The sequence below is a fragment of the Marmota flaviventris genome, chromosome 3 (genome assembly GCF_047511675.1).
Source record: "Marmota flaviventris isolate mMarFla1 chromosome 3, mMarFla1.hap1, whole genome shotgun sequence".
NCBI classification, from domain to species: domain Eukaryota; kingdom Metazoa; phylum Chordata; class Mammalia; order Rodentia; family Sciuridae; genus Marmota; species Marmota flaviventris.
In genome coordinates, this window is record NC_092500.1 from 121997497 (window position 1) to 122024242 (window position 26746).

General features: G+C 37.2%; 1 protein-coding gene across 11 annotated transcripts in view; it reads right to left on the reverse strand.

Annotated features, from left to right (window-relative positions):
• Parp11 (poly(ADP-ribose) polymerase family member 11) overlaps nucleotides 1-10763 on the reverse strand; it is a 56952-nt gene extending 46189 nt beyond the window's left edge. For 5 of the 11 annotated variants that reach the window (XM_071610332.1, XM_071610329.1, XM_071610331.1 and 2 more), the window contains exon 1: nucleotides 10565-10654. Coding sequence is in view for 1 of the 11 variants with exons in the window: in XM_027951186.2 (XP_027806987.2) it covers nucleotides 10565-10756 (192 nt within the window). In the remaining 10 variants the exon portion in view is untranslated. Of the gene's footprint in view, nucleotides 1-10564 lie in introns of all 11 variants that reach the window. The other 6 variants (XM_071610334.1, XM_027951187.2, XM_027951186.2 and 3 more) reach the window with 5 other exon arrangements.
• Between the last annotated feature and the right edge of the window lie 15983 nt (nucleotides 10764-26746).

Consider the following 26746-nt stretch of genomic DNA (forward strand, 5'->3'; position numbering starts at 1 on the left):
GGGGGTCCCGAATTCGAGCATAACAACCTCCTCTATTTAACATTGTACTGAAAGTGCTAACCATGGGGCTGGGGATGTGGCTCAAGCGGTAGCGCGCTTGCCTGGCATGCGTGCGGCCCGGGTTCCATCCTCAGCACCACATACAAAACAAAGATGTTGTGTCCGCCAATAACTAAAAAATAAATATTAAAATTCTCTGTCTCTCTCTCTCCCTCTTTCACTCTCTCTTTAAAAAAATAAAAAAAAGAAAAAAGAAAGTGCTAACCATGGCAATTATCCAAGAAAAAGAAATAAAATGCATCAAGAATGGAAAGGAAAGAGTAAAACTATCTCTTGGCAGATGGCATAATTTTATGTAGATACTTCTTCGGAATACAGTTAAAAAACAGAACCATTAAACAAGTTCATCAACACACAAGATCTGTCTCAATTATATACATCTGTATCTGTCTCAATTATATACACATACATTAACAAGGAATATTCAAAAAATTTAAATTCTACTTGAAACACCAAAAGAACAGAATATTTAGGTATAATTCAATAGAAGATGTGCAAGTCATTACAATGAAAAATTTCACATACTGCTGACCAATTGCCAATGGCACACACTTATTATCCCAGCTACTGGGAAGGCTGAGGCAGGAGGATAGCAAGTTCAAAGCCAGTATGGGCAACTAGTGACACCTGTCTCAAAACAAAAAGTAAAAAGAGCTGCAGATATAGCTTATTAATAGAGTATGTCTGGATTCAATCCATAGCACCAAAATAAATAAATAAATAAATAAATTCTGTCAAATATTTTTTCTGCATGTATTGAAACAATCATTTATTTTATTTTATATGGTGATTACACAATTGTTGTTCAAATATTAAAACAACCTTGCATTTTTCAACATCTGGGTCATGATGTATTAATTCTTCTATATACTGTTACATTCATTTTGCCAAATTTCTTCTTAGAATTTTTGCATTTGTGTTTGTAGCTTTCTTTGGCTGGTTTTGATATATTGTACTCCATTACAAAATATTACCTACACCTTAATTTTCCATAACTATGTATAGAGTTAGTATTACTTCTTCCTTAAAAACTTGGTAGAATTAGTCAGTGAAACTTCCCGGGCCTGGAGTTTTCTTTGAAAGTAGGTTTTTTCTACAAATTGAAATTCTTTAAATAATGTGAACTACTTCTTAAACAAGCTTTGGTAGTTCACGTCTTTATAGGAGTGTGTCCAGTTCATCCAAGTTGTCATACTGATTGACTATAAAGTTGTATCCTTATTATTATCCTTATTATTCTTTCAATGTCTTTAGAGTATGTGAGATATGACTTCTCTTACTCTCAATATAGTAATTTGTGTTTTCTTTTTCTCCTGATGTCTGTCTAGAAATTCATCAATAGTACTGATGCTCACAAATAACCAGCTTTTGATTTCATTAATTCTCACTACTGTTTTCAGTTTTGATGATTTCTACTCTAACCTTTCAGTTCCTTGCTCTTGAGTTTTTTTCTTGTTCCTTCAAAAGGAAGTTGTGGTCATTTGATTTGTGACATTTCTTCTTTTAGCTATAAATTTCCCTCTCAACTGTTTTCACAGCATTTTACAAACTTGATAGGCTATGTTTTCATAATATTTCCCCTTTTTTAGTTCTTTGGCCCATTGGGTTAAACTGTTATTTATTTACCAAATACTTGAAAATTTCACAGGTATCTTTCAGTTATTAATCCTAGCTTAATTCAATTTTGGTCTAAAAGCACATTTTATTGGAGACATGGTTTATGGCCCTGAATATGATCTATCTTATTAAATGTTCTATTTTTTAGTTGGTAAAACAAACAAACACATTCAAACTTTGGAGGACAGAATGTTCTACAAATGTCAATTAGGTCAAGTTGATAGCGTTGTTACAGTTTTCTCTAGCATTTATTATTTTCTATCTATTTAATCCTTCAGTCAGTGAGAAAGAACTATTGAAGTCTACCACAATGGGCGATTCTTCTCTATTAACATTCCATTAGTTTTTTTAATATATTTACTTTTTAGTTGTAGTTGAACACAATATCTTTATTTATTTTTGTTTTTTACGTGGTGCTGAAGATTTTTTTGCTGTCAAACGCTCTACCACTAAGCCACAATCCCAGCCCCCATTAATTTTGTGTCACATAATTTGAAGTTCTATTACTAGGTATATAAATGTTTGTTATTGTTATTGATTAACTGACCTCTTTATCATTAGGAAATTACTTTTTTAATATTTATTTTTTAGTTGGAGTTGGACACAGTACCTTTATTTTATTTATTTTTATGTGGTGCTAGGATCGAACCCAGGGCCTTACACGCGCTAGGCGCACACTCTACCACTGAGCCAAAACCCCAGCCCCAGGAAATGATATTTTTTATCTAATAATATCTTACGATATTATCTCTGAAATCTACTTTCATATCACTGAAGCTTTTTCTTGAATAGTGTCAACATTATATCTTTATTTAGTTCTATCCTGTTTGTGTATTTACACTCAAAATGTGCTTCTTGCAGAAAACTTATATTTAGATCTTATTGTTAATCCAATCTGTCTTTTAATTGGGGTGCTCAGAGCATTTACTTACAGCACAATTATTGATACGGTTAGGTTTAAGTTTATCATCTTGCTATTTGCTAGTTTGGGTACCACCTGTTCTTTGTTCCCTGTTTAATGTTTTGCTACCTTCTTTCAGATTGGGTACGTTTAGGATTCAATTTTATCTTCTTCAGTGGCTTAGTAACTGTAACACTTGTTTGTCCATACACACTGCACTTCATTTCTTCACTTTCTATGCACTCTCACATCCACTCCAATTTAACTTTTCTAACTTCTGGCCTAACTTCTCTCAATCCAAATTAAAATTAAAACAAACAAATGAACAAAACAAAAACTGACCAAACAAAAACAACTTTCTCGTTAGAGTTTGTGATAAGCTTCATGAAATTAAATCCTATACAAAAATTTCACTCCCCACCTTAAACTCTCAGTAACATTTTATAATTTTAATCCCTGTCCTAAATTACTCTTCTCTTGGTCCATGACAGCACACTCTCCAGATTGTTATATCTTTGTCCACAAATTCTCAAAGCCTTCGTTCCTTAACTTCTACTTAGCCTGTAATATTTAGAGCTCCTGAGGACTAGCCCCCTTTTTTTCCTTTTGTGGCATTCTTAAAACAGAGTCCTCAGAAAGGAAACTATGGGGAAAGAGGAGGACCAGGGACTGAAATGGAATAAATCAAATTCTATGCATGTATGATTTTGTCAAAACAAATCTAATATTATGTATAACTATAATGTGCTAATAATTCCTCAGGGATTATAAGAAAGTTCAAGGGCATTTTTGGATACAAAAGTAATGAAAGAAATTTGTTCATATACACTTCACACAATTAAAATTTAAAATTAATGAAGACTTTCATGAAAATCTACTTTCTTTAAAGCTATCACTCACTGTAAAATTTTATTATGTTTGATCTTTTTGGTTGGTTCTTATTACCTAGTAGTCACTAAATATGGGGGAATAAAACCAAGTTATCTTTCACATCTTTTGCACACAAAGCACAAAATCCACTTGCTTTGTTAGCAAGGACAAAAAAACCTATCAAGATAAAAGGGCTCCTCCTCAGCTTAAACAGATAAAATCTTGATACTTCTGAGAAGCTTGTAAATTCAAATTTTATGCCTGGGGGAAATAACTGGAAAAATTTCTTTACTAAATGATTCTGTTGGATATCATATACTGTCAATGACAAATGATATGGAGAGCAATTACTACCACATGAGGGTTTCCGTGTATATTCTGTTTAATAATTGAACCAACTATTTGTGGAGAAAATATGAATTAGTCCTTGACATATGTACAATATGTATTAAGGTAAAAGTACTCAACGACTTTTTGTTCTGCTTATCAGTGAAAATCCATAGTATAAGGGAAGACAGTTTTCATTTAGACAATAACATTTTTTATAAGCTGTGGCACAGGCTGAAACAGGTCTAACATTCAAAACTAACAGAGCATAAGCTATATATACAGATAGCAAGAAAATGTGCTGCTATAACTAAAAGATCCTTTAAACATATGGAACAGTTAGGAGACAAAAATATGCCTTCTGATTATAAGTGAGTGTTGAAGGAAATAATGGAAATTGAATATCATCAAATCTTGACAATGGTTTGTACTCTCAGATGTGGAAAGAAATGGCAATGTTTGCAAGATTACTCTCCTTCCTACTTGAATTTGCTAACTGCCAAAAACAAAAGTGCTGACATGAGTTTTTGAAATGAGGAATCAGATAAATTTTTTCATAATGCTGATTAATAACAACAAAGTCATCCTATGATTTTTAGAGACTTGCTTACATGGAGGAGAGTGGAGATAGATTTAGAATTGTAAATAACCTGAAACTACTATTTCAGGGTCAAAACACCCCAATTTTTAATGCTGAGAATAAGAGATCAGATTTCGAAGTCACCAAACTATGGTACAAATGTTTCCACTGCTCCAGTCTGATTCCTTCTCCAAATCTAATGGTTTTCTTCACTCATGGGGGACTGAGGCTAGTAACATTATTGTGAATATATAAAGAATACATTCAAATGTTACAATAAAACATGAGGAAACACTTTGTAGAAAATGATGGAGTCAAAAAATGACTTAAGAATCCATTTGCTCCTATTTTCCAAATATTCAGCCTGGTTAAAACATTCATACCTATTGTTTAACATTATAAGTGTCAGTTTGGCAACTGACAGAGCACTAGAAATCGTCTTCAGGGAGAAATCCTTCACCTTCTCAGGCTCTGTTTGATCTTGATAGTTCAAAACATCTCAAAGCCAGGAAACACAGGTTATAAATAGTGATAATCTATAATTGTGGAATGAGATTTCCTAATCTAGTAGAAATATAGGGTAAAAAAAATCAAAACATCTGAGTCTAACCTACATTTCAAGCTACCTATAATCAAATTAGACATAGTTACTTCATGAAGGGCTACAAAAAAATGGCCATTTTCAATGATAATAAAAAAGTCCGTTTTTTAAATACTGCTTTATTATTTAGTAGTCTGCATGGGTGCTGAACATTTGAAAAACACCTTCCTAGAGATCTCATATACTCTGATGATTTTAAAGGCTATCTATAAAAGCTGAGGCCTAAATTTCAATAGTCTATAGTCTTCTCCATTTACCTACCTATTCAACTGCCTTCCTCACTTCAATACTTGATGTTTCAGAGGTGCACAAATACGTCAGCTTTTCATCACTGTTACAATATACTTCAACCTATAAAAAGTTTACAGTTTTAAAGGTTCAAGAGCAAGACACCAGTACCAGTTCAGATCTGGTGAGGGCCTCTTCACCAATGGTGGATGGTAGACGGCAATGGAGGGAGCACTCAAGAGCAAGGAATATATCCCAAACTAGGAACAAAGGGGATGAAATGGGCCATGCTTTCTCCTTTCATAACTACCTTCTTACAGAAACTTAAGGGGTTATATGAACTCCTTATGCCCCACTGACGTAAGGGCCTCTCACTAGGTCCCATCTCTTAAATGACCCAACAGTGCCATCCTGGGGACCAAGCCTTTAACACATGTGCCTTTGGTGGATACAATTAGACCATATCCAAATCATATGAGCACACTGAACCTAATGGGCCCAAAACCAAATTCTTGATATCCTCCCATCTTCCCCCTTTCTAAATTTTCTCATATCAGTGAAAATACATCTCAGTTTCTGGTTGCCTGTGCCAAAAACCAAGTATTTCTTGAAGTTTAAGAATTTTCTTTTAATCCCTGACTCCCTGTGATTATCCTCAAAGATCCTTTTCTACTCACCACATATCTTATATCCTTTGTTAGACTAGGAAGTATGTATGCTACAACTGGAAAGTTCTATGTTTAAAACCTGGATCCCTTAAATTCATAAAGTTCACCAAACTTTGAACCTTGGTATCATCACTAAAAAATAATTTAATAATTTCCTCAAAATAGAAGTATTAGATGATTCAGGTAAAGACATACCTTACTTAGCACTGCCCCAGACCCCAAAAAGTCCACTCTTGTGTGGCTACTTTGTCATTAACATCTTATCTCCCAGGTAAAGGATTTCTATTTCCCAGAAAATAATTTGTTTTGAGCCTCAGATAGATATAGGTCATACTTTAAGCTTAGCTAATCACTGTTAGAACAGTTACAAAGAATTTCAAGAAAAGAAAGATATGATTAAAGGAATTGTTGATTGGTCCTGTAATAAATTACACTGTCAGGAACACATCTTCATAGATACTATGTTTCCTAAAGAACTGTTATTTCCAGGAACACATCCTACCTCCGTTCTCAACTCAGTCTGTGAGTATCTCTGTATAATATACTGCCAGACTCAAAAGAAAAATTCCATGTTAGTTACCACTGCCCATACCTTTCCATCTTCATTCTCTAATAATGCCCATACTGAGAAATTAATCATGAGATCTGTACTTTCTCCACTTCATTCCTTTATTCAAACTGTACTTGCCATTCTCTTTTACTTTCATAGGCTTTGGTTATTTTGCTTCCTTTGATATTCCCATAAGACCATTTCTATAATTTAAAGAGCTAGTTTAAATATAAATCATTTCAATGAACGCTTGAAGTACTCAGATATCACTTTCTCTCCCAAAACTATACTGCAAGCCCCCTCAGGAGTAGGTTCTGATTTGATCCATGTTTATATCCCCCATCCCTAATATCTAAAATAGTGTTTCTTTCTCATGTGTTAGATACTTACATTATTTGCTGAGTGAAATGAATAAATGAATTAATGTCTGAGTCATTTTGGTTCACACATCCTAAGTTTGTACTATTAGAGGACATCCAATAGAGTTGTCCACCACCTTGCTCAGACGAACTTAGGACTAAAGATGAACACCTGGCAGGAATATTTATTATAGTAATATTTTCAAGCCTTGAAGCTCACCAAAAAATGATATGCTGAAAAAAAAATAAGATAAAAGGTAGGACATTTCGGGGGCAGAAAGCCATGCAGCCATGGGGGGATTATAATTCAAGGACAAATCATAAAAAGAAGAAACCCAAAGGAGTACAATTCCAAGGACACCAAAAAGGAAAAGTTTTGAGGAAAACCTGTGATTGCATCAAAGTTGCTAAAAGATAAAAGTAAGTTGCTGTTTTATGTGGTGATTCAAAGTTCTTGGTGACCTTTTGACAAGTATTAGGGGAAGAAGTTAGACTGAAAGAGCTGAGGTATGGGTAAGAATGACAAAAGCGTAAGATTATTTTTTCAAGCAGTTTAACAGAAAAAGAAGATATTGAATGGTAGGTGAGAAACAGCCATGAATGTAAAATAACAGGGAAGATGTTGGCTCTGCAGAAAAAGCATCACACTATAAACAAATGTTATCATTGTTACCAGCAGAGTCAGAATGCAGTGTAAAGATGACTTGGGTATTGACACACTGCTTACTTGCTCCATGATCTTGGGAAAACCATTTTCTTCTCTCTTAACTAACATATCAAATTATTCCAATAATGAGTTAATAAATGAAAAACAATTTTGGAAGAGTACTTTCTATGAAGTAAGATACTATTTTTGAAATTGACAGTTTATACTCATGAACAAATGTTTGTAAGTTCATAATTCTCTTCATCAGTGTAATAACAAAAAGCTAAAATTAACTTCTATCTAGTTTAATTCCAGGGAACTACTTATTCCAATCCCAGCAAAGAGACAGAAGACAAGGAAGAAAAGAGAAAGTGAGAAGCAGGATAAAATCAGGGTACATAAAGTCAAAACTGTGATGGCAACCCCTCCAACTTCATCCCACAGACTACACCACTTTCCTAAACTGGGAGATGTTAGTCATGGGCTCCCTCCCCCAGGTGGGTAGAGAAATGCCAAGAGCACATATGAGAACTGCCTCCTGCTTCTGTCAATCTGACCTACCTTGGCAAGAACTTTATGCTTACCCCACAGTTCCTGGTCAGTGAAAGGCATCATCAAAGACCTTATATTTGTTTTCAAATATTATCTGAGTTCACAATTTTATATTTGAAGACAGGTATAAAATTTATTTTATTCCTTGGTTCCCTTGTTTTAGGTCTCCACCATGCCAAAGGAAATGTTGAAAGGTCAGTGGTGATTTTCCACACTCAAACCATTTCCTGAAAACTTTTCACAGGGAAGGGGAGGCTGATTCTGATTAGGAACAAGGCCAGGGTCAGTGTAATATTTTATCAGAATACTTGTGAGTGGAATGCAATATCACAAAGTAAGTATATTTGCAATAGGAGCAACAGGAGGTATATTTGCAGGCCATAGGTGGTATATTAAGGTCATGGATGCTACCAGAATATACAGAAATAAACTAAATAAAATTCTTCAATTAAAGCAGTTAACAATAGCCTTCCTTCACAAAACAGCATTTATTTCATTCAATGGAAAGAATGATAAACAGTGACTTAACATTGACTTGTAATGCAAAAGTCATCTGCATTTATCCACTATGGTTTTTGTTTAGTGGCATTTTGAAATCTTCCCAGTTGTATATGACTTAGGATTTTTTATTCCATGAACACATTTAGACTATCCAGAAACCCCTTCTACTAAAAGAAATTAACAAATTACTAGAGAAAGCCCAGTAGAATATTTATCTTTAAAAAAATGTAAGCTAATAAAAGTAAACTTCATTTGTTCACAGTGTTCCTATGCTCACACAAAAAACATTATTGGTAAGTAATAAAAAACAGAAGCATTAAGCTATATGAGGGTGCCATAAAGTTCAAAAGAAGAAAATATGGAAGGTTCATTACTATTAAACAAAAGTCAGCCTGTTCTGCTGAAATTTTTTTTTAAAAAATCATCAAAGTAATTTCAGAGAAAACTGAACATTTCTTACAAAGAAACAGGATCATAATTTTACAAACCAAATGTGAAACATTCACAAATGCATTTAAAATTCTCACAAACAAATGATCTGTAAATTCTGATGTATGTGTGATACAGGAAGAAAATGAACATAAAAAGCAAAGAATCCTAGTACAGTACTGATCCAATCACTATTATGAATTCACAAATATTTATTAAGCACCAGCATCTATTCTCTAGATGAAGATACTATAGTAAGCATAAAAAAAATTCATGCTGCTCTGGAGCTTACAATACAGTGAAGAATTTAGAACATGTAACCTTGAGCAAGACAAATATAAAGATGACTAAAGTTGTTGTTATGAAGAATCAAAACAGACTGCTCATAAAAACCGAATACGTCTATAATATACACACACATATATAGAAATGTCCAGATAACATATAAAATGAAGATTATTGATAATGGTGAAACTGAATATAAGTATATATGAACATATTCTCATAATTCCAAATTATTTTTATTAAAGTCAAATACAAGCAATTATTTTCCTTTAATATGACCTGATTACAATATTATATGTATGAATCAAAAAATAAACTTCAATGAAGACTACTTTTATATGATGGATTGGGATGGAACCACAACAGGCAACTATCAAATCCTGACCAAAACACTAGTTTCTACTGGATGAAAACATAAAGGAATGTATTGATAAGCTAACTTCTCTGGAAATACATTCCAGAAATAAGAAGAGAGGAGTACTATTTGTAGTAAAATTCAAGTATCGATATTGAGGGGTTTTAGAGTAAATTTTGGCAGTTATCTCAGCATATGGCTTAGTTTCACATATTGAGTCCAGAAACTTGAAATATGATTCTGTTATTTTCCCTGTCAACTCCTAAGTTGTAAAGTGTATAGGTGCCATAATACTAGGTGGTTTCAACGGTAACAAGAGAAGAACGGAATACTCTTGGCAAACAGATCCCATTGCTTGAGGGCTGCACCTTAAAAAAATAAATGGATAAAAACAAAGTAGACAAAACACATGCAGGAATAATGCAAATATCCGAGTCAAACAAGGAAGGAGACAGAATTGCAGTTGAAAACGTTCCAGATCATCGGTCTAACCATTGAAAGAAAACATCTAAAAACTTCACCATCCAGTAGTTTAGGAAAAAAACAGTTGATCCTCGAGTGTTAAATGGTTTCCACCAAGAAGGGAAAAGGGGTACTGATTGTTCTCCCTGGGTCTGTTCAAACCATAGGGGTTGAATTCCCTCGCTTTAGTGGGGTGGGGCTGAAAGGTACTCCTGAGGAAAAGGGAGAACAGGTTCCACGACCAGCAATTCCAATTAGAAAGCAAAATACAAAGTTTCAAAAAGTAAAGACCCGTGAAGGAAGGAAGGTGGAGAAACCAACGAAAGTAAAATAAATAACTCGAAAAAGAAAGCAAAAAACGCGTTGAAGAACCCACGGAGCTATCTCTACCACTAAAAAAGGCAGGGACTGAAGATGGCAAAAGCCCCTCCACAAAGTCTGGGACATTGGCGCCATCGGAACTCAAACACCCAGCCTGACTGGGGTGAGGGGGGCAGTTCCCGGGAACCCCCTCCCGCCCCTCTCCCATCAACCCCGCCCACTGGGTCCGCCCCGTCCCGCCCGGCTACTCACTGGATTCGCTTCCCACATAACGGTGGCGAAATCGAGCGGAGAGAGCCTGGGGGAAGGAGCTAGCTGCGGGAGCCGGGGTGTTGTGAGTTTTCCAAGGGTCCCCGGGAGCGTAGGGACCGAGAAGCACAGTTTACGCAGGCCTTCCTTCTCCCCCTCCCTGTCACAAGCTAGCGTCTTCAGACCACCTAACATCCCGACTTCCGCCCGAAACCAGCCAATCAGCGATGGCCCCGCCCCACTCCCGGAAGCTAGCCCTGCCCCCGTCGCTCCCTTCCGGGCTTCCACGGGCGGGTCTTCGTGGGCGGGGCTTGGGAATACCTGGCCTGTGAAGGAGTTTAAAAGACTTCTAGTCCAACCATCGTCCTCCAGCGCTAGATCTCCACTGCTACACCTCCACCGAGCTGTGGCTGGTTGTGTTTCTTTCCTGTAAAACTGATATTTATTGAGCACCTTTTAGTGAGTGTAGTGGCCAGGAATCACACAGGCTTGAAAATTGATCACAGCTTGACCGGGGGCTATTTGGAAGATGAGTATAGATAGCACACTGTTTGGCATATACTAAAGTTTAAAAAGTGACAGTTAATAGACATTACTAGGTTCTCAAATGACACTGATCAATACACAGTCACTGCCTTCATGGATTTTGGAATCTAGAGAAGCAGCAAAAATGTACAATATGGCTCATAAGTAGTATAGCAAGTATAGGGTTCTATGAGAGTAATTCTTATCTAGGGTAGAATGTCTCAAAGCTCCTGCAGGAAGTTGAAGTTATGAGCACAATATGTACTCCTACTTTAGTTACTGGGTAAAGAGAGCTAAGAGAAAAGGCAAAGAAGTAATATTTACCTATAGAAAATGAAAATAACAGCTTGTTATATATTCTTCTGGACATGTTTATACTTTCACATACATATTTCAAGTGATCAAAGAATACCTATAGATTTAAGGACTGATTTTCCTTTTTTTAAATATCAGTTTTTGGTGCACTATAATTGTATATAATATTGGGCTTCATTGTTACATATCAGTACATGTACCTAACATAATTTAGTGATTTTTTTAATGATATCCTCCATTCCAAGTAGACTGATGGCATTCCATAGTTGGTATGTACCCACATATTTATAATAATCTACTGTGGATAGATATTTAAGTGGTTTTCAGTTTTTTACTCTTAAAAATATGCTGCAATAAACATTCAGGCATTTTTTCACATTTGTCCATTAACCTCCTTAGAATTAATTCTCAGAAATGAAATTGTTCAATAAAAGATTACAGAAATTTTGCCAGTGGTTAATCAGTTGTGTCAAAAATTCATTCCTTTCCCACTACTTAGAAGAGACATTCTTTTTTTTTTTTTTTTTTTTTTTTTGGTACTGGGGATTGAACTCAGGCACTCAATCACTGAGCCACATCCCCAGCCCTATTTTTGTATTTTATTTAGAGACAGTGTTTCACTGATTTGCTAACTGCCTCCCTGGTGCCGAGGCTGGCTTTGAATTTTTGATCCTCCTGACTCAGCCTCCAGAGCTGCTGGTATTACAGGCATGCACCACCATACCCAGCTAGGAGAGCCATTCTTAATCACAAGTAAAATTTGCATATATATGTATATATATACATACATGTTTAAACATTTTTATTATTTATTCTATTAAATATATGCTTTTTCCTATGCCATGCCTGTTATAGCTTAGCAATATATTTGTTCTTTCATAAAGAACTCCTTTCCTGACCTTTTTTTTTTTTTTTAGAGTTTTCAAAATCATGAGTCTTCTCATTCAGGAACACATCACTAAACATATTAGGTGGTGTTTTGTTTGTTTGTTTCTTTGTTTGTTTCAGTGCTTGGAATTGAACCTAGAGTCCCAAACGTCCAAGCACATGCTCTACCATTGAGCTGTATATACCTCAACCCTAGGTCTTTTATATCATTAAATGTATTTTTAAAATATCTTTCATGTAAGTTTGCACAATTATTGTGAAATTTGTTTGTAAATATTTTACAGTTTTTGTGAATGAGATATTTTTCGCTGCTGCAATTTAGAAAAACCATTGAGTTTTGTGTAATTATCATTTTCAACTGTGAAAATACCTAATTAATTCCAATAGTTTATAAGCTTTTCTCTTAAATGTATATAGATAATTATATCACCAGCAAGTAATTTAGTTTTCTTTTTCCTTATTGCACTCTCCAAAATACCAGGAAATTTTTGAATAATGTAGAACTAGATAATTGGCACTCAGTTGTAATGCAATAGAACAAGTTTGTGCTCCTAGATGATGATATATATTCTTTAAATACATTATTATCTTTTAAAAAATTCTTTCTATTACTAGTTTACTCTAAGATTCTAATTGGAAAAGGATATTAATTGTTATCAACTGTCTCTTAGACTATTATTATATTCCTATTTTTACTCTAAGTAAATATAATGAATTACACTAATATATCTAATGTTCAGACCATCCTTACATTCCATTACATCCTTACATTTCATCCTCTGTTTTGTTAAATTATATCTTGAATATCATGCTTGATTCAGTTTGTTCCTTTCTTATTTAGGATTAAATTGTACTTGTAATTGGTTTGAGGGGTGTAGTTTAGTGGCAGAGCATGTACTAAGCATACACATGAGGGATTCAATCCCTAACACTGAAAAAAATTACTTAAAATGAATGAAAATCTTCCATCACTACTGTCATTTTTGTGATTATCTTTAACAAGTTTTGGCATCAGAATAATGCTAGTAAATAGCAGCAGTTTAATTAATTTAGAAATTAGCTTTTTCTTAAAAGTGCAGTGGATTTTTATAAAGTAAGTCTAGGAAGATTAGAACCAGGTCCTCAATCTTTTCTTCAACTCTGTGTTTCTCTCTCTCTCTCTCTCTCTCTCTCTCTCTCTCTGTTATATTTCATTTCCTTGAAGACTTGATATTGGTGTTGTCTGGCTAGTGATAGGAGAATGGGATAGAGAGAATGCAATGAATATTAATATATATTAGGTGGATAAACCTTTAAAATATACTGCTATATACCAAAGTAACATGAAGGGAACTAAAAACAGCTGTACAAATTTTAGTGTTAATTTTTTCTTATTATTACTGATTTAGAACTAATGAGTTTAAGAGTTAATTATGGGAAAGAATTGTGCAAATGATTACTTAGTACTAGGGTCACAAATTGGTGAGATTTAATGAATGCACAGAGAATATTTAAATTTTTGATTAAAAAAATGGCTACGATTTTAAAACTGGGAAATTTCACCCTTCACTATATGCAACTCCAGTTTCACCTTGGAACTGTATTCCCCTGTGCCAACAGCTGGATGGAGCCACTCTGACCATTTTACACTAGAAATGGGTTTTCTGTCTCATTACCTGCCTGGTCCATTTTAGGTATCTTAGTTTGCAACCAGTGATGGATCCACCCCATTTGGCTGAGGAAATGTAATGGATCTAGGACTTTGCCAAATATCCTCATAGAAAATGACTTGGCCCACACTCTCCCACAGCTTTCTCAAGGATGGCCTCATCGTTTGAGCCCAACCTCTCACAGTCTTTCAGAAGATTACTTTCTGTGTGTCATGCCTGCCATTCCCCCTGTTACATAGTGCCTAGCACAGGAACATTTCCCTCTGCATCATTGTTCCAGGCAGGATGCCACAGTAGTGGAAACTATGTATACTGACCATGGTCACTGGTTTTCTCAGGAAGGTCAGACATTTGGCTTTATCTTTCACATTTGCTCTGTGTGTTCTGAGTGGAGATATCTTAAGCCATGGTAAACCCAGCAGAGGGATTCTTGAATGATTCTAAGTATTTTATAGATCTTCCAATGTCAAGAGGGTTAGGAGAAAATGCCTTAGGGGAAAGGAGAGAGGAGAAGAAAAAGAGCAGAGGGGACATCTCATTGGCAAACATGAAAATAAACTAATGGAGAAAACAGGTTGACGAATGAAAAGCAGGGCAAGTTGAACTTAGGGGAGAGGGGGATCAGTCACCCCCTAAGACGATAGAAGAAAACAAAAGAAAAGAAGTGGTGAGACACAAGATACAATATTAACTATTATTTTAATGTTATGATCATAACTGTTTTTGTTTTAGGAGATCACAGTTGCAGCCAGCGTTTGGGGAGCACTAGGAATGGATATGAGAGACAGGCTGTGTTAGACAGAAAGAAGAAACAGGAACCTGCAAGAAGGCGCAAAAAGAGAGACTAGGGGCCAAAAGAGGGTGAAGGAGTAGTGGAGAGAAAGCTGCATTTGTGCCCATCAGCCTTGAATATAAAGACCCAGCCTCCGTCTGAAAAAGAGCCAACAATGAGGCGGCCCCAGAACCAACCCTGCTGTTGAAGTCTGACACGTTAACAACCCCAGCAGGAATTAGGAGGTAGAATAAGCAGATGAAACACTGACTGAAGCGAAGATAAGCATTCCTGGGAAGGAATTTTTCAAAAAATCAAAATGAATCTCACAAATCTTCTTAATTAGGAAACATGACAAGGAATTAAATTCAACCTAAAAAAAAAAATGAAGTGCAAAATAACTCAGCCACACTAAATGGAAAGGCCCTATTGAAAATACCACTGATTATTAGTTTTAGCTGCTCAGGGAAATTATCTAAGCACAAAGATGGGCATCAACATTCAGCTCACAGCAGCAGTCAAAAGCAGCAGCTGAGATGTGTGGCCATCCTAATTAGAGGATGGAGAATTCTGAAAAGGCTCTGGAGCTGTGACATTCCTGGCTGGGGCTTTCCTTCCAGGAATGCCACATTAGGGTTTTGGTCATCACGTTGTAAAAAAAGGACTTAATAGGAATGATCCGGCAGGGGACAATAGACAGGACTTAGAAAAGAGTGTTAGAAGTTTTGAGGTTAAAAGCAGAAAACAGGAAAACATAAGAAATATTTTAAAAATTAGGAGAAGAGGGAGGTAAATAAAAGTCTTGGTAGGTGAAAAGGGCAGCCAGAGGGTGTACCGCCTGGGTTTAGGTCATTCCAGGCATTTGGAGGGTTAGCCTTTCCTAATGAGCACACCCAAGGATGTCAAGAAATTACAGCAGATTATCTAATATGAATTGTTCTTCAATTCTTCATTGAACAAATATTTAGCAAGCAATCTCTACATTCCAGACACTGTTTCTTGTCTCTTGAATAGGTCATTGAACAAAACAGATTAAAAAATCCTTGTTATAATGAAAATTACATGCTAGCATTAGCAAATACATGGTGCTAAGTATGTGCCTGATACTGTTGTAAGTGTGTACACACACACACATATACACATGTAGGCATACATATTAACAAATATAATTCTCCCAAACATCCTATAAGGTAGCTACTCTTTATTAACCCCATTTTACAGGCAAAGGAACTGAGGCACAGAGAGAGAAATCATCTCACCTAAGGTGAAGGAGCCTTTGGTGGCTGCCACCTTGTGTCATCTCTCAATGTCATATACTTCTGATACCAGCCCTGATTGCTCAACCTCATTTAGACTGAGGTGCCGTCCTAGGATAAATTTCTGGTGGGTTTTTTTTTGTTTTGTTTTGTTTTTTTGAGTGTGTGTGTGTAGTTCTAGGGACTGAACCCAGGGCAAGCACTCTACCAACTGAGCTACATCCCCAGCCCAAATTTATAGTGTTTTTTAAAATCACCTATGACCCTTTCCCTGGCCTTTTCTTCCTTTCCCCAACCCTCAACTCAAGAACTTCTCTTTTTTGCAGTTTAATTTCTGGAGTCTATTGCTTCTGCCTAGCAAACCAAGCTAAGGTCCACAGGCAGAGCTTTGGTTCAGTTTGTGGGGTTGGGAGGTGCTTCTGTGAATTAATAATGCTCTACAGATCACTTAGTTCACATCAGTTGGATTTTAAAAGTAGGTATTGCCGTTTCTTCCAATCCAAAAGATATTAAGTGGTGGTGGGGTCTTTGTAACAACTCTTTATGTTCTCTAACTTGTTTTCTTAAGACACTGCATGTTTATACTGAAAACCAGTGAACTGCATACTTTAAATGGATGCATTGGAAGGTATGTGAATTTTACCTCAATGAAGCTGTTAAGACAATTTATTTTTTAAAAAAGAATCTTGACTTTCTCCTGCCCTATTTGCCCTGCCTCTGACCCCTAACCTCCTTCACATAGCTTCAGGGGGTGCAGAACCATACTCTGAAAGATGTTCATCTTTGCTAAGCCCCAAGTGCTCCACCCAGAATTACCTTTTATTGACTGCAGGATTACACCGTTATGCCAAGAAAAATAAATGACTCTTTCCCATTATACCTTCAGTACCCATTTTCCATATTAGAAAAAAAGTTTTCTCTGGGCGTGGTGGTTACACACCTATAATCCCAGCTACTTGGCAACTGAAGCAATATTGAGGCCAGCCTCAGTAACTCAGCGAGACCCTGTTATAATAAAAAATAAAAAGGAAGGGGAGGGGAAGGGGGATAGTAGAGGATAGGAAAGGCAGCAGAATACAACAGACACTAGTATGGCAATATGTAAATCAATGGATGTGTAACTGATGTGATTCTGCAATCTGTACACGGGGTAAAAATGGGAGTTCATAACCCACTTGAATCAAAGTATGAAATATGATATATCAAGAACTATGTAATGTTTTGAACAACCAACAATAAAAATTAAAAAAAAAAAGGAATGGGGATGTAGTTCAGCAGTAGAGCACTCCTGTGCTCAGTTCCCAGTAGCAAAAAGAAAAAAAAAAGATAAAAAGTAAAAAAAAAATTCTAACATTGTTTTTATGTTAAAACAAATATGTTTATTATGGAGTACAAAGACTTCACTTACATAAGATTTTTAAAGCAGGTGGCTAGATGCTTTAGGTTAGAGTGAGGAGGACACATATTCTCTGCCACAGTGAGGAGAGAGAGGCTAAGACGCACTGTTCATGGTTAAAACAGGAACCCCAGGAGTTTCTGGCCATAATTAGCTGCATGATATTGAATAAATCTCATCCCATTTTGGATACCCAATTTCCCATCTTTAAAAAGTGAGATAATTGGATCAGGTTTTCTCTAAGTTTGCTGTCATCTCTTGAAGTCCATAATTTAATATCATATTGAGATACAATCAGATGCAAAGCTCAGATACATCTGCACCAAGATGCCCTGAGAGGTGGAAAGCAAAAGATCCAGTCCTGTCTTTGAGAAATTTTCCATATCCTGAAGGAGATTAAAACATCCTACATGTAGAACTTAAGAACCATATAGAGTAAATACACAAGCCATCTGAAGAACCCCAGGTGTAAGAAGGAGCTCAAAAAAATGAATGACCAGATCCCTTGCTTTGGTGCAACTAAAGTGAGATGGAGGTTCTTACTCTGCTAACCCCTGGGCTCTTAGGGCCAGATCACCCTGAACCAGAGGCACTCCTTATGGATACTGTGGATGGACCCAAGTAACAGAGTAAGAACTCGGAGGAAAAAAAAAGAAATGATCTCAGCAATCATCCAATCCAAATACCTTTGTCTACAGGGAAAACTTGAGATAATGCTTGTCTCGAGCTTATAATATTTTTATTTGGTAGAAGATTGTTAACATTATCTCAAATCCTAAATAATCCTGTATCTGGAACAGGAATGTATATAATATCCTACTCTTCAAAACCCAGTGGATTATATATGGAATGACTTTAAGTCCAAGTCTTATCATGGTACAGGGTTGAACAAGATTTGCGTGATAACCATTTCTCAAAAGGCATTGCCCTAAAAAATTAAGTTTCTCATCTGTGTTGTGGGCATTTAATGCATTTTCTGATCTCATCCTTTCATTTCACTCCCTGAAGCAACTTCTAAGCATCTCCAGTTCTCCAGTCACATGTTTTGCCAGCCTTAACATGCCAGGGGTTCTAAAAAAGTTAAAGTAAAATAAAATAGAAAGGGTATAGCTTCTTGCGGTGTCTTTCATTTTCATGTGTCCTGGGAGAATCTCTTTTATTTAGATATATATAATCCACCTAGTCTTCTAGGTTTAGGCTTGTTCTGGGGACGAACAATCTCTACCTCTCAGAGGGATCTTAGAGAAATCTTGCGTAGGCGACACAGGGGCATTCAGAATTCGATCTGTGGGGATTTCTTCCATTCTAAATATTACAGAATGCAGAAAGGAGGAGTAGTCCCTTGCATTGTCCCAAACTGCAATTTTTTTTCCCCCTCCATGACTGGACAGTGCAATCATTTCCAACACAAGATGGCGGTGTTGCACAGGCAACCGCTCTGATTAAAATTAAAAACAAAACATAAATAAAAACAAACCATGAGCACAAAGTTTCTAATAAGCCAGAGAATTCCTTTGTTTCCAGATGAGCAAGACCAGCTTTTGTTAAGCACAATTTGGAAGGGTTTTCTGTCCCAGCAGTCATCCAATTGTGCCACTCTAGCCTCAATTAACCGAATGATCAAGGCTTAATGAAAGCGGTGTAATGCCTATTTTAGAGTAAAGATATTTAATAGGAACTATCAGTCCCTTAACTCAGCAGTGTCCAAAGCAGAGATAAGAGGTCAGGAAACTTTACTGAGTGCTGTAATAAAAGATAATAGGTTTTAAATTTAATAAGTTTTAAATTCTTATTATGATATGGGATGGTCTTTGCCAATTAATGCCAAGGTGGATTCAGGTAGCTTACAGTTAAGTCAATTTCATACTTCCTAACAAGATGATTGTTTTAATGTTTGTAGAATTATTTGAGGATTATTTGATGAGTCGTTTGATGAGATATTCACTATTTGAACTATAACCACCAACCAAGTTCTGATAAGCTAACATCTAAAAATTTGGGATTTGGAACGCTTACAAGGCTTCTAACTTCCTCTCTGCTCCCGAAGTAATCTCCTTCACATTACAGGGGGTGATCTGGTCTGTTTAAACTCTTAAAGTAACAGAAAAATGACTTAGAGAAGCGTATGGGGTAGTTTCAAGAGATAGACTATTCTTCCTTAGAGCCACAGTGTGGTAATTTTATCATAAAACACGTTCTGATCACAGAGCCAACAGTCCTCTGTTAGTTGCCTTGCTTTAAACACAATGCTTAGGGCTGGGGATGCAGCTCAGTGGTGGAGCATGTGTGCTTAGATGTGAAAATCCTCGGTTTAATCTCCTGCACAGCAAAACAAAAACAAAATCCAAAAATTTGGAGCAAAAATTTGGTTCACTATACATACAATTGTGTCACACACTGCTTTCTCTTTGGAGCTTGTGGTCAACTAAAGCTTCCAGGGCATAGGTGTGATCTCCAAGATCTTCCACATCTTCATATATGCAATTGATTTTTAGAATTAAAATGCAGGTGTCAGGCCCTATGAGATCAAAAGAATTTAAGCTGTTTTTGTCAAAATTACTTAGAATCTTTTAGTCTGGCTCTGATGCCAGACACACGTGGGTCCAGAATTCTTTTCCTCCCCTCACAAGCAGCATGTGTCATCTTAGGCAAAACACTAGATTTCTTAAAATATCAATTTCCTCATCACTAAAATGGAGATACTATTACTCTTCCACCGGGTGGTTCAAGTTCAATGGTATAATTTTGTGGGAAAAGTATATTAAACAATTCATGGCACTCAGTAAGTGCTCAGTAAGTGTTTGTTTCTATTATTAATAGCCTAGCATCCTTTATATTAACTGTCGCTCTTTGTCTGTGTCATAGAAAATCTGACAAACATCTTCTCTAACACAGTCTTAGACACTAGTCTGAAAGGCTACGAGGGAGCTCTCCATGGCTCACCTCCACAGCTTTTCTTCAGACAGATCTGCACATTAAATCTCCCTCTGTAGGTGTAATTCTTACCCCAGTCCTGATTGTCCCCATGGGCCACCAGCCAGTGGGTCTTATCACAGAGTAATTATGACAGATCTCCTCAAAGCTCATGATGAAAGCAAGGATGGTTTTGATGCTTCTTCTTTCCACCAATCTCATATCCCTATCAAAAAAGGAATAAATGAAGACATGTTTTGTTTCTCAGATTTGGGGTTGGCTCTGAGTGATCTCTGCTTTTCTAAAGACGTACAAAGAGTCTACTTAATAATCTGTTCAGTTGATGGGCTAAAGTGGCAAAATTGTGGGTTATTTCCCCCTTCGTTTCTATTATTATAATAATGTTTGTGGAGTAAATAGCTTTTTAAAATTCTGTTCTAGAATTCTGCCAGGGATAATTGTCAAGCTGACTGGCTTATAGTTTTTATAATATGCCCCTTTCCCCTCTTTTGAAAATGGGGACAACTTTGTCCTTCTCTTGTCTGTTAACAGTTCTCCTATTCTCCATGCTTTTTCAAAGATTATTGACAATGGTTCTGGGAGTTCTTTGAGCAAACCTGGGACGTGATTTGTCTAAGTCTGGAAATTTGAATTTATTAAGGGGGGTGAAAAGAGCACCACTCTGGTTTCTAGCTCTGGCTTTGCCATTTACTAGCAGAGGGAGCATGGGCAGATTTGGGTCTTATTTTAGCCTGAATTTCCCCATCTGTGAAATAAGACATTTGGATCAGATGAAATTGAAGGTCACTTCAAGGTCTGATGGACAGCCTCTGCTCAATGTCTCATATAATTGAATATTTTCCTGCTGTCTTTTCTCCTTTATCCTAGCTTTCAGTATCCTCATCATAAAATTTCATCTTTTAAAATTTTGAACATATGTTTTTATTTAGAATCCAAACACCTTACAATGGCAATCAGGGTACAAAACTATTTGATCCCTATGTTTTCATTCCTGAATGCTCCTCTGGCTTTTTACTAATTCATTTTCTACCTGAAGTGAAGAATCTGCCCAAACATCTTTCAGTCACACTCCACTTCCCCTTCCAGGCCCCATCAAGTTATAAATTCTCCTCTCTAAAGTTGTTTTGTAACCATTTCATGTGGCAGGATCCTCCTTTTTCTAAATTTCCCATGCATTCCCTGCAGATCATTTGATACTTAAATAACAAGAATGCCTTGTGGCATTTGGTTGTGAGTGTGCTGTTGGATTGTATTGCTATTGATTTAATGCTTGGGACGCTCCTTCCTACCCTATTACCTTCTGCATGTTGAGCACTGTTCTGGGATGCTCAATAAACTTTCAAAGAAAATGACATGGATTTGAAGCTATTATCAGTTTCTTCCCTAATCAGAACATTTAAGTAATTATTTAATACACGGAAATTTCTTTTTCATCTTAGGATTCATAGAAAGGCAAGTCGTTGCTCAGGTAACTTTATACTAAAATAACATTTCCTTTGACGACAAGGCAAGAATTCTTTTATACAATTGATGTGGGATCTGAAGAAAGTTGTAGAATATGCAAAATTGCTAGTATGTTCAGGATCAAGTTCAACTCATTGGTGCCTATTCTAACCTAACTTTTCCTATATTGGCCAAAGAAACTTAAACCCTTTCCTTCTCCTTCTCCTTCTCCTTCTCCTTCTGCTCCTTCCTTTGGTTCTTTTTTGGGGCAGTGCTGGTTAAGGATCACAGGGCCTCATGCATGATAAGCAAATGCTCCATGACTGAGTTATAACCTTAGTCCCAAAGCAGCCTAAATCTTTGGATTGAAGCCAGGTTTATATTTTACTAGTAAGAGGAATAGTTACATTTATTAGCAATGGGAAAACTACTTTTGTGTACCCTACATCATACTGGGCATACCTCCCAGCAAACACAAATTGTACAAAAAATGTTAGTGAATAGAAAGGGAGAATTAGTCCTCCCCCCAAACATCCGTGAAATTTTAAGTTGTATTAAATAATCTTAACACTTAGAATTACTTCAGTGTCATAACAGTACTAGGGCATTAGAAAAGACTTGTGATAAGACTTTAACACAAGAAAAATAAAGTCTTTCCAGAAATCAGTTGCGTATAAGATTGTGAAGTATGTCAGAAACAGCTGAGACAGTAAAACCTTTCATTTGTTTGACATGTGCTGAGCATCTCCTATGCAGTGGAGATTTATAAAAGAAACATGGGTCTTGCTTACAAAATGTTCAGTTGGGGTAAAAACAAATAAATGGATAACACTCTGTGGTAACAGAAATGCTATCATGGTGATCTGTGTGTCCACTGTGGCCAGGGGGACATGAGCATATCTGCTCCTGTGGGGCGGGCCCTGCATGGCATTTGCAAATACTCATCCTTCTTCCTATTCTGGAAACTTCCCCAAAAGAGACACACTGACTTATTTTGTGGTCACTACCTCTGCCTTTGAGGCAGTTATCAATCGCCATGAAAAGAGGCCAAAAGGCCAAAGATGTGGATATTATAGTGAGAAACTGAAAAACACCAGGTTAATCCAAGGTCCATACAGTGGTGTGTATTTGGACCTTTCATTACACTGGTTGGAGGTGATAAGCACAAATTTCCCAGGCAAATATAAATAAAGCTGGTGTTTAGTAACCTCCAAACAAATAGGAGTGTTTATAACTATTAAATGTCATGATAACACTGGAACTTGTAAAAGTGTGTGAAGAAACAGCCCAGCCACCTAGACTGCCACACCCATCATCAGGCATGGGAATATCAGCTCCCAACCCCCAGCCCCATTTTAAGCATCAATCATCCAGAAATTATAACACCTAAACCATACTTCCCCAAAGAGCACTGCCTAACCTTGTCAAGGAAAGTAATTTCCCTGGGAAATTTTATCCCTTGGAAGCCAACCACATCCTTCACATGCCTGAACCCATGACACCCAACCTTGCTCTGGTTACCAGTGCCTGGCCAGCCCATGACTGGACCACGGTTTCCCCACCAATCTCTTCTCTTCTTCTTCTACTTTGTCACCTTCAGAAGACGGGGAGGGTCTTCTTTTTCACTTCCCAGCTGAATCCCTCAGGGTTGTGATTCCCATGAGGCTGGGCAGCAGAGGTGGGACCACCCCATTTTTAACCTCAGGAGTTGAAGCCCACAAAAATGTAGTCACTTGTCCAAGGTCACACTTCTCAGAAAGGGCCTGGTAGGACTCGGGTTCAGAAGCAGGGCTCAGATATACTTTCTTAGTCTCAGAATTGCTCCCTACATGCAGTCAGAGGCTGAGCCTCAATTTCTCCACCTCAGTTTCCTTCCATCCACAGAAGTTCTCAGTAAGGCTGGAGGATTTCAAAAGTGGTCCAAGATTCCCTGGATTGATGTGTTATTAGTGCAGGCAGAAAGGGAGGGATTAGAGTGCTTCTTATGGGTTTTTCTCAGGCTGGGATATACCTTATTGTGACTGTGACAATTAGGTAGTGCTAATAGTTTGGACCTTAAGTATCCTTTAAAGTCCATGTGTTCAAGACGTGGCCCACAGAGGTGGTGAAATCTTTAAGAGGTGAGACCTCGTGGGAAGTCTTCAGGCAACTGAGGGAGATTGTGGGACCTCAGTCTCTTCTTCTTTCTCTTTTTTACTCCCTATCAATGAAGTGAGAATTTTGCTCTGCTATGTGCTCTTGTTATGATGTATCTTCACAGGCCCAAAGCAACAGGGGCCAATCCATCATGTACCAAAACCTCTAAGACTGTGACCCAAAATAAATATTTCCTCTTTCTAAGTTGATTGTCTCAGGTATTGGTTATAGTGATGGAAAGCTGAGCAGCTATGGTTTAAAAAATAAAACAGATGCTTATTAAATATCATCAGGTAATTTCAATTATAGAGCAACATGGATTTAAGAGAGCAAGTTAAGAATGAGACTCTGGCTTGGCCACTTTTCTTCAGGTCTTGGTCTTAGATCACAAATGCTTCAGAGGCTTCCTATCTGTGTCTATAAAACCCAGACACTCACTTTATCAATTTGTTTTGGAGATTAAATCTGATAATCCTTGTTAAGCATGTGGCTCAATGACTGCTATATTTCAGGTACTCTACAATGACTTTTGCCTTCCTTACGTGGAGAGGTGATTTTTTTAAAAAAAAAACCTTATTTTGTGAGCCTTAAGGCTTTATTAACACATTAATATATCTATTAATAATAGATTGCAAAGCCCTCCTTTCTATCCCACCCCTCAAATTCATCCATTAATAATAATTCATCTATTAATAATAGATATGTTAATGTATTAATAAATAATATACCCTTAAAATATAAAATAAAAAATGAAGTTCTTTCCAGAGTAAAAATTTTCACTGGCACTTTAGCTTTGAAGGCTTCATATGACCTTATCTAAGAAGACAAGAGGAATAAATAGTAGGAATGGGGGCATGAAGCCATTTTTTTCCTACTGTGCATAGTTTGGGGTTCTTGTTCATAAAGGCTTTTATCAGATGGCACTAGGGGGGTGTTTTAGAGTGCAGAGCCCAGTGCTCTATGATGCCCCAAATGCCTCAGGGTCCAGCCCTGAAACCACCAGCCCAGAGAGAAGACCTAGACTCTTGCACTGTCTAGAACCACGTTGGCACAACTCTCAGAGACACACTGTTGCATCCAGACTTGGGAAACATGTAGAGAAAGTAAATCAGAAAGGGAATAAGGAAAACAACCGAAGATTCTGCATCTGTACGTTGTGCTTCAGTCTCTTGCAAGCCAGGAAATCTCCCACCCTGACAGGTGTGAAGATGTGGGGATTTTCAGACACAGTCCCTCTGATTTTCCCATTTCTTGTGTGTAGTCTTTCCAAGATGCTATGGGACAAATGAGAGGTCTAGAAATGTCCTTCTACCTGCCATGTGGAGCTTCCAGCTGTGCCACAAGAAGAGCCTCAACAGATAACTCAGAATTACACATGCCCATTCAGCCTCTGGGTCTCTTGTCACTTCCTCTCTGTGATCTCACCTTCTCCAAGGGTCCCTCCTAATGGCATCCTTGAACTCCCTCAGGAGTGTTTTCTGGATCCTTCAGGCTGCTAATGCTTTTGTTTGGTGTTTTAGGAATACTGTTGCAATGTGTAATCAGTCTCCACTTCCTTTAATCACATCTTAAGTCCCTGTGACTGGGCATCTGCCCAAACTCTTTTACATGCTTTCTCAAAAGCCAACAACCTTCTTCTTTCCAAATCTGGTGCTGTTTCTAAGACTCTCCACTGACCTCCCTGAGACGTGGTCCAGCAATGGGTCTTCTCAGGAAGTATTCCACATCCTGTAATTTCTTGAGGGCTCAATTGTCTTCATTTCTTTGTGGAAAACAGTAGAGTTGGAATTCATAAAGCTATGCTCTGTCTTTGCTGTTTCCTCTACTCCAATTCCCCCCCTCCACAGTCCCCAACAGTAGGTATCCTACATAGATCACTCAATGACCTGTCTGTAATGCTATAAAACATTACTGTGTTTTATACCTTTACTCTGGGTAAACTGGGCCTCTTCCTTGCAAAGACCCGCTTCCCATCCTACCCCTCAAATTCATCGAGGCATTGTCCTAGCAACTCTTTCCTCTCTCCCAAGTCATGGATTCTCCTCTCTGATTGGGATCTGTCCCATGAACATTCAGACATGATCTGGTCTTTAAAATACACAGGCAATCACGTTTTAACTCCTCTTTCTCCTCCAGTTCCCATCCCTATTCTCTTTCTCTGCACAGCAGAGCTCTATTAAATAATTGTTGATACCCATCATCTCTGGTCTCTTTTCTCCCACATTCTCCATTGAAGTCATTCTATTCGGGATTCCACAGTGTTAACCCTCTCACTCTTTCTTGGGTTCACATACTATAAATATCAAAACCGTTCTTAACAAGGTAACCAATAACTTCTTCAACACTAATTCCTACGGTCATTTGTAATCCCTGAGCATATTAGTCCCCTCAAGCAGCATTTGACACTGTTGACCATTCTATACTTCTTTAATGTATATTTTTTCTCTTGGCTTCTTGGAAGCCGTTCTTCTTGGGTTCGCTCTTTCCTTCTTGGACATTTCTTTTTCAACTTCCTTTGCTGGTTCCATATTATACTCTTCTTTTTTTTCTCCTTCTTTATTTTTTTTCCAGTATTGTGGATTGATCCAAGGGATGTTCTACCACTGAGCTAAAGCCTCAGCCCTTTTCTTATTTTTTATTTTGAGACAAGATCTCACGAAGTTGCCCAACCTGGCCTCCAACTTGTGATCCTCCTGTCTCAGCCTCTTGAGTCCCAGGATTACAGACTCATGCCTCAGCATTCGGCTCTATCCTACTTCTTAATATTAAAATGTCCAGAAAAAGGCCTTGGACTTCTCCTCTTTTCTAATTATGATTTCCTCTTTATTATATCCAGTCTCTAGTGTTACCTGGAGGTAATAACACTTGTGG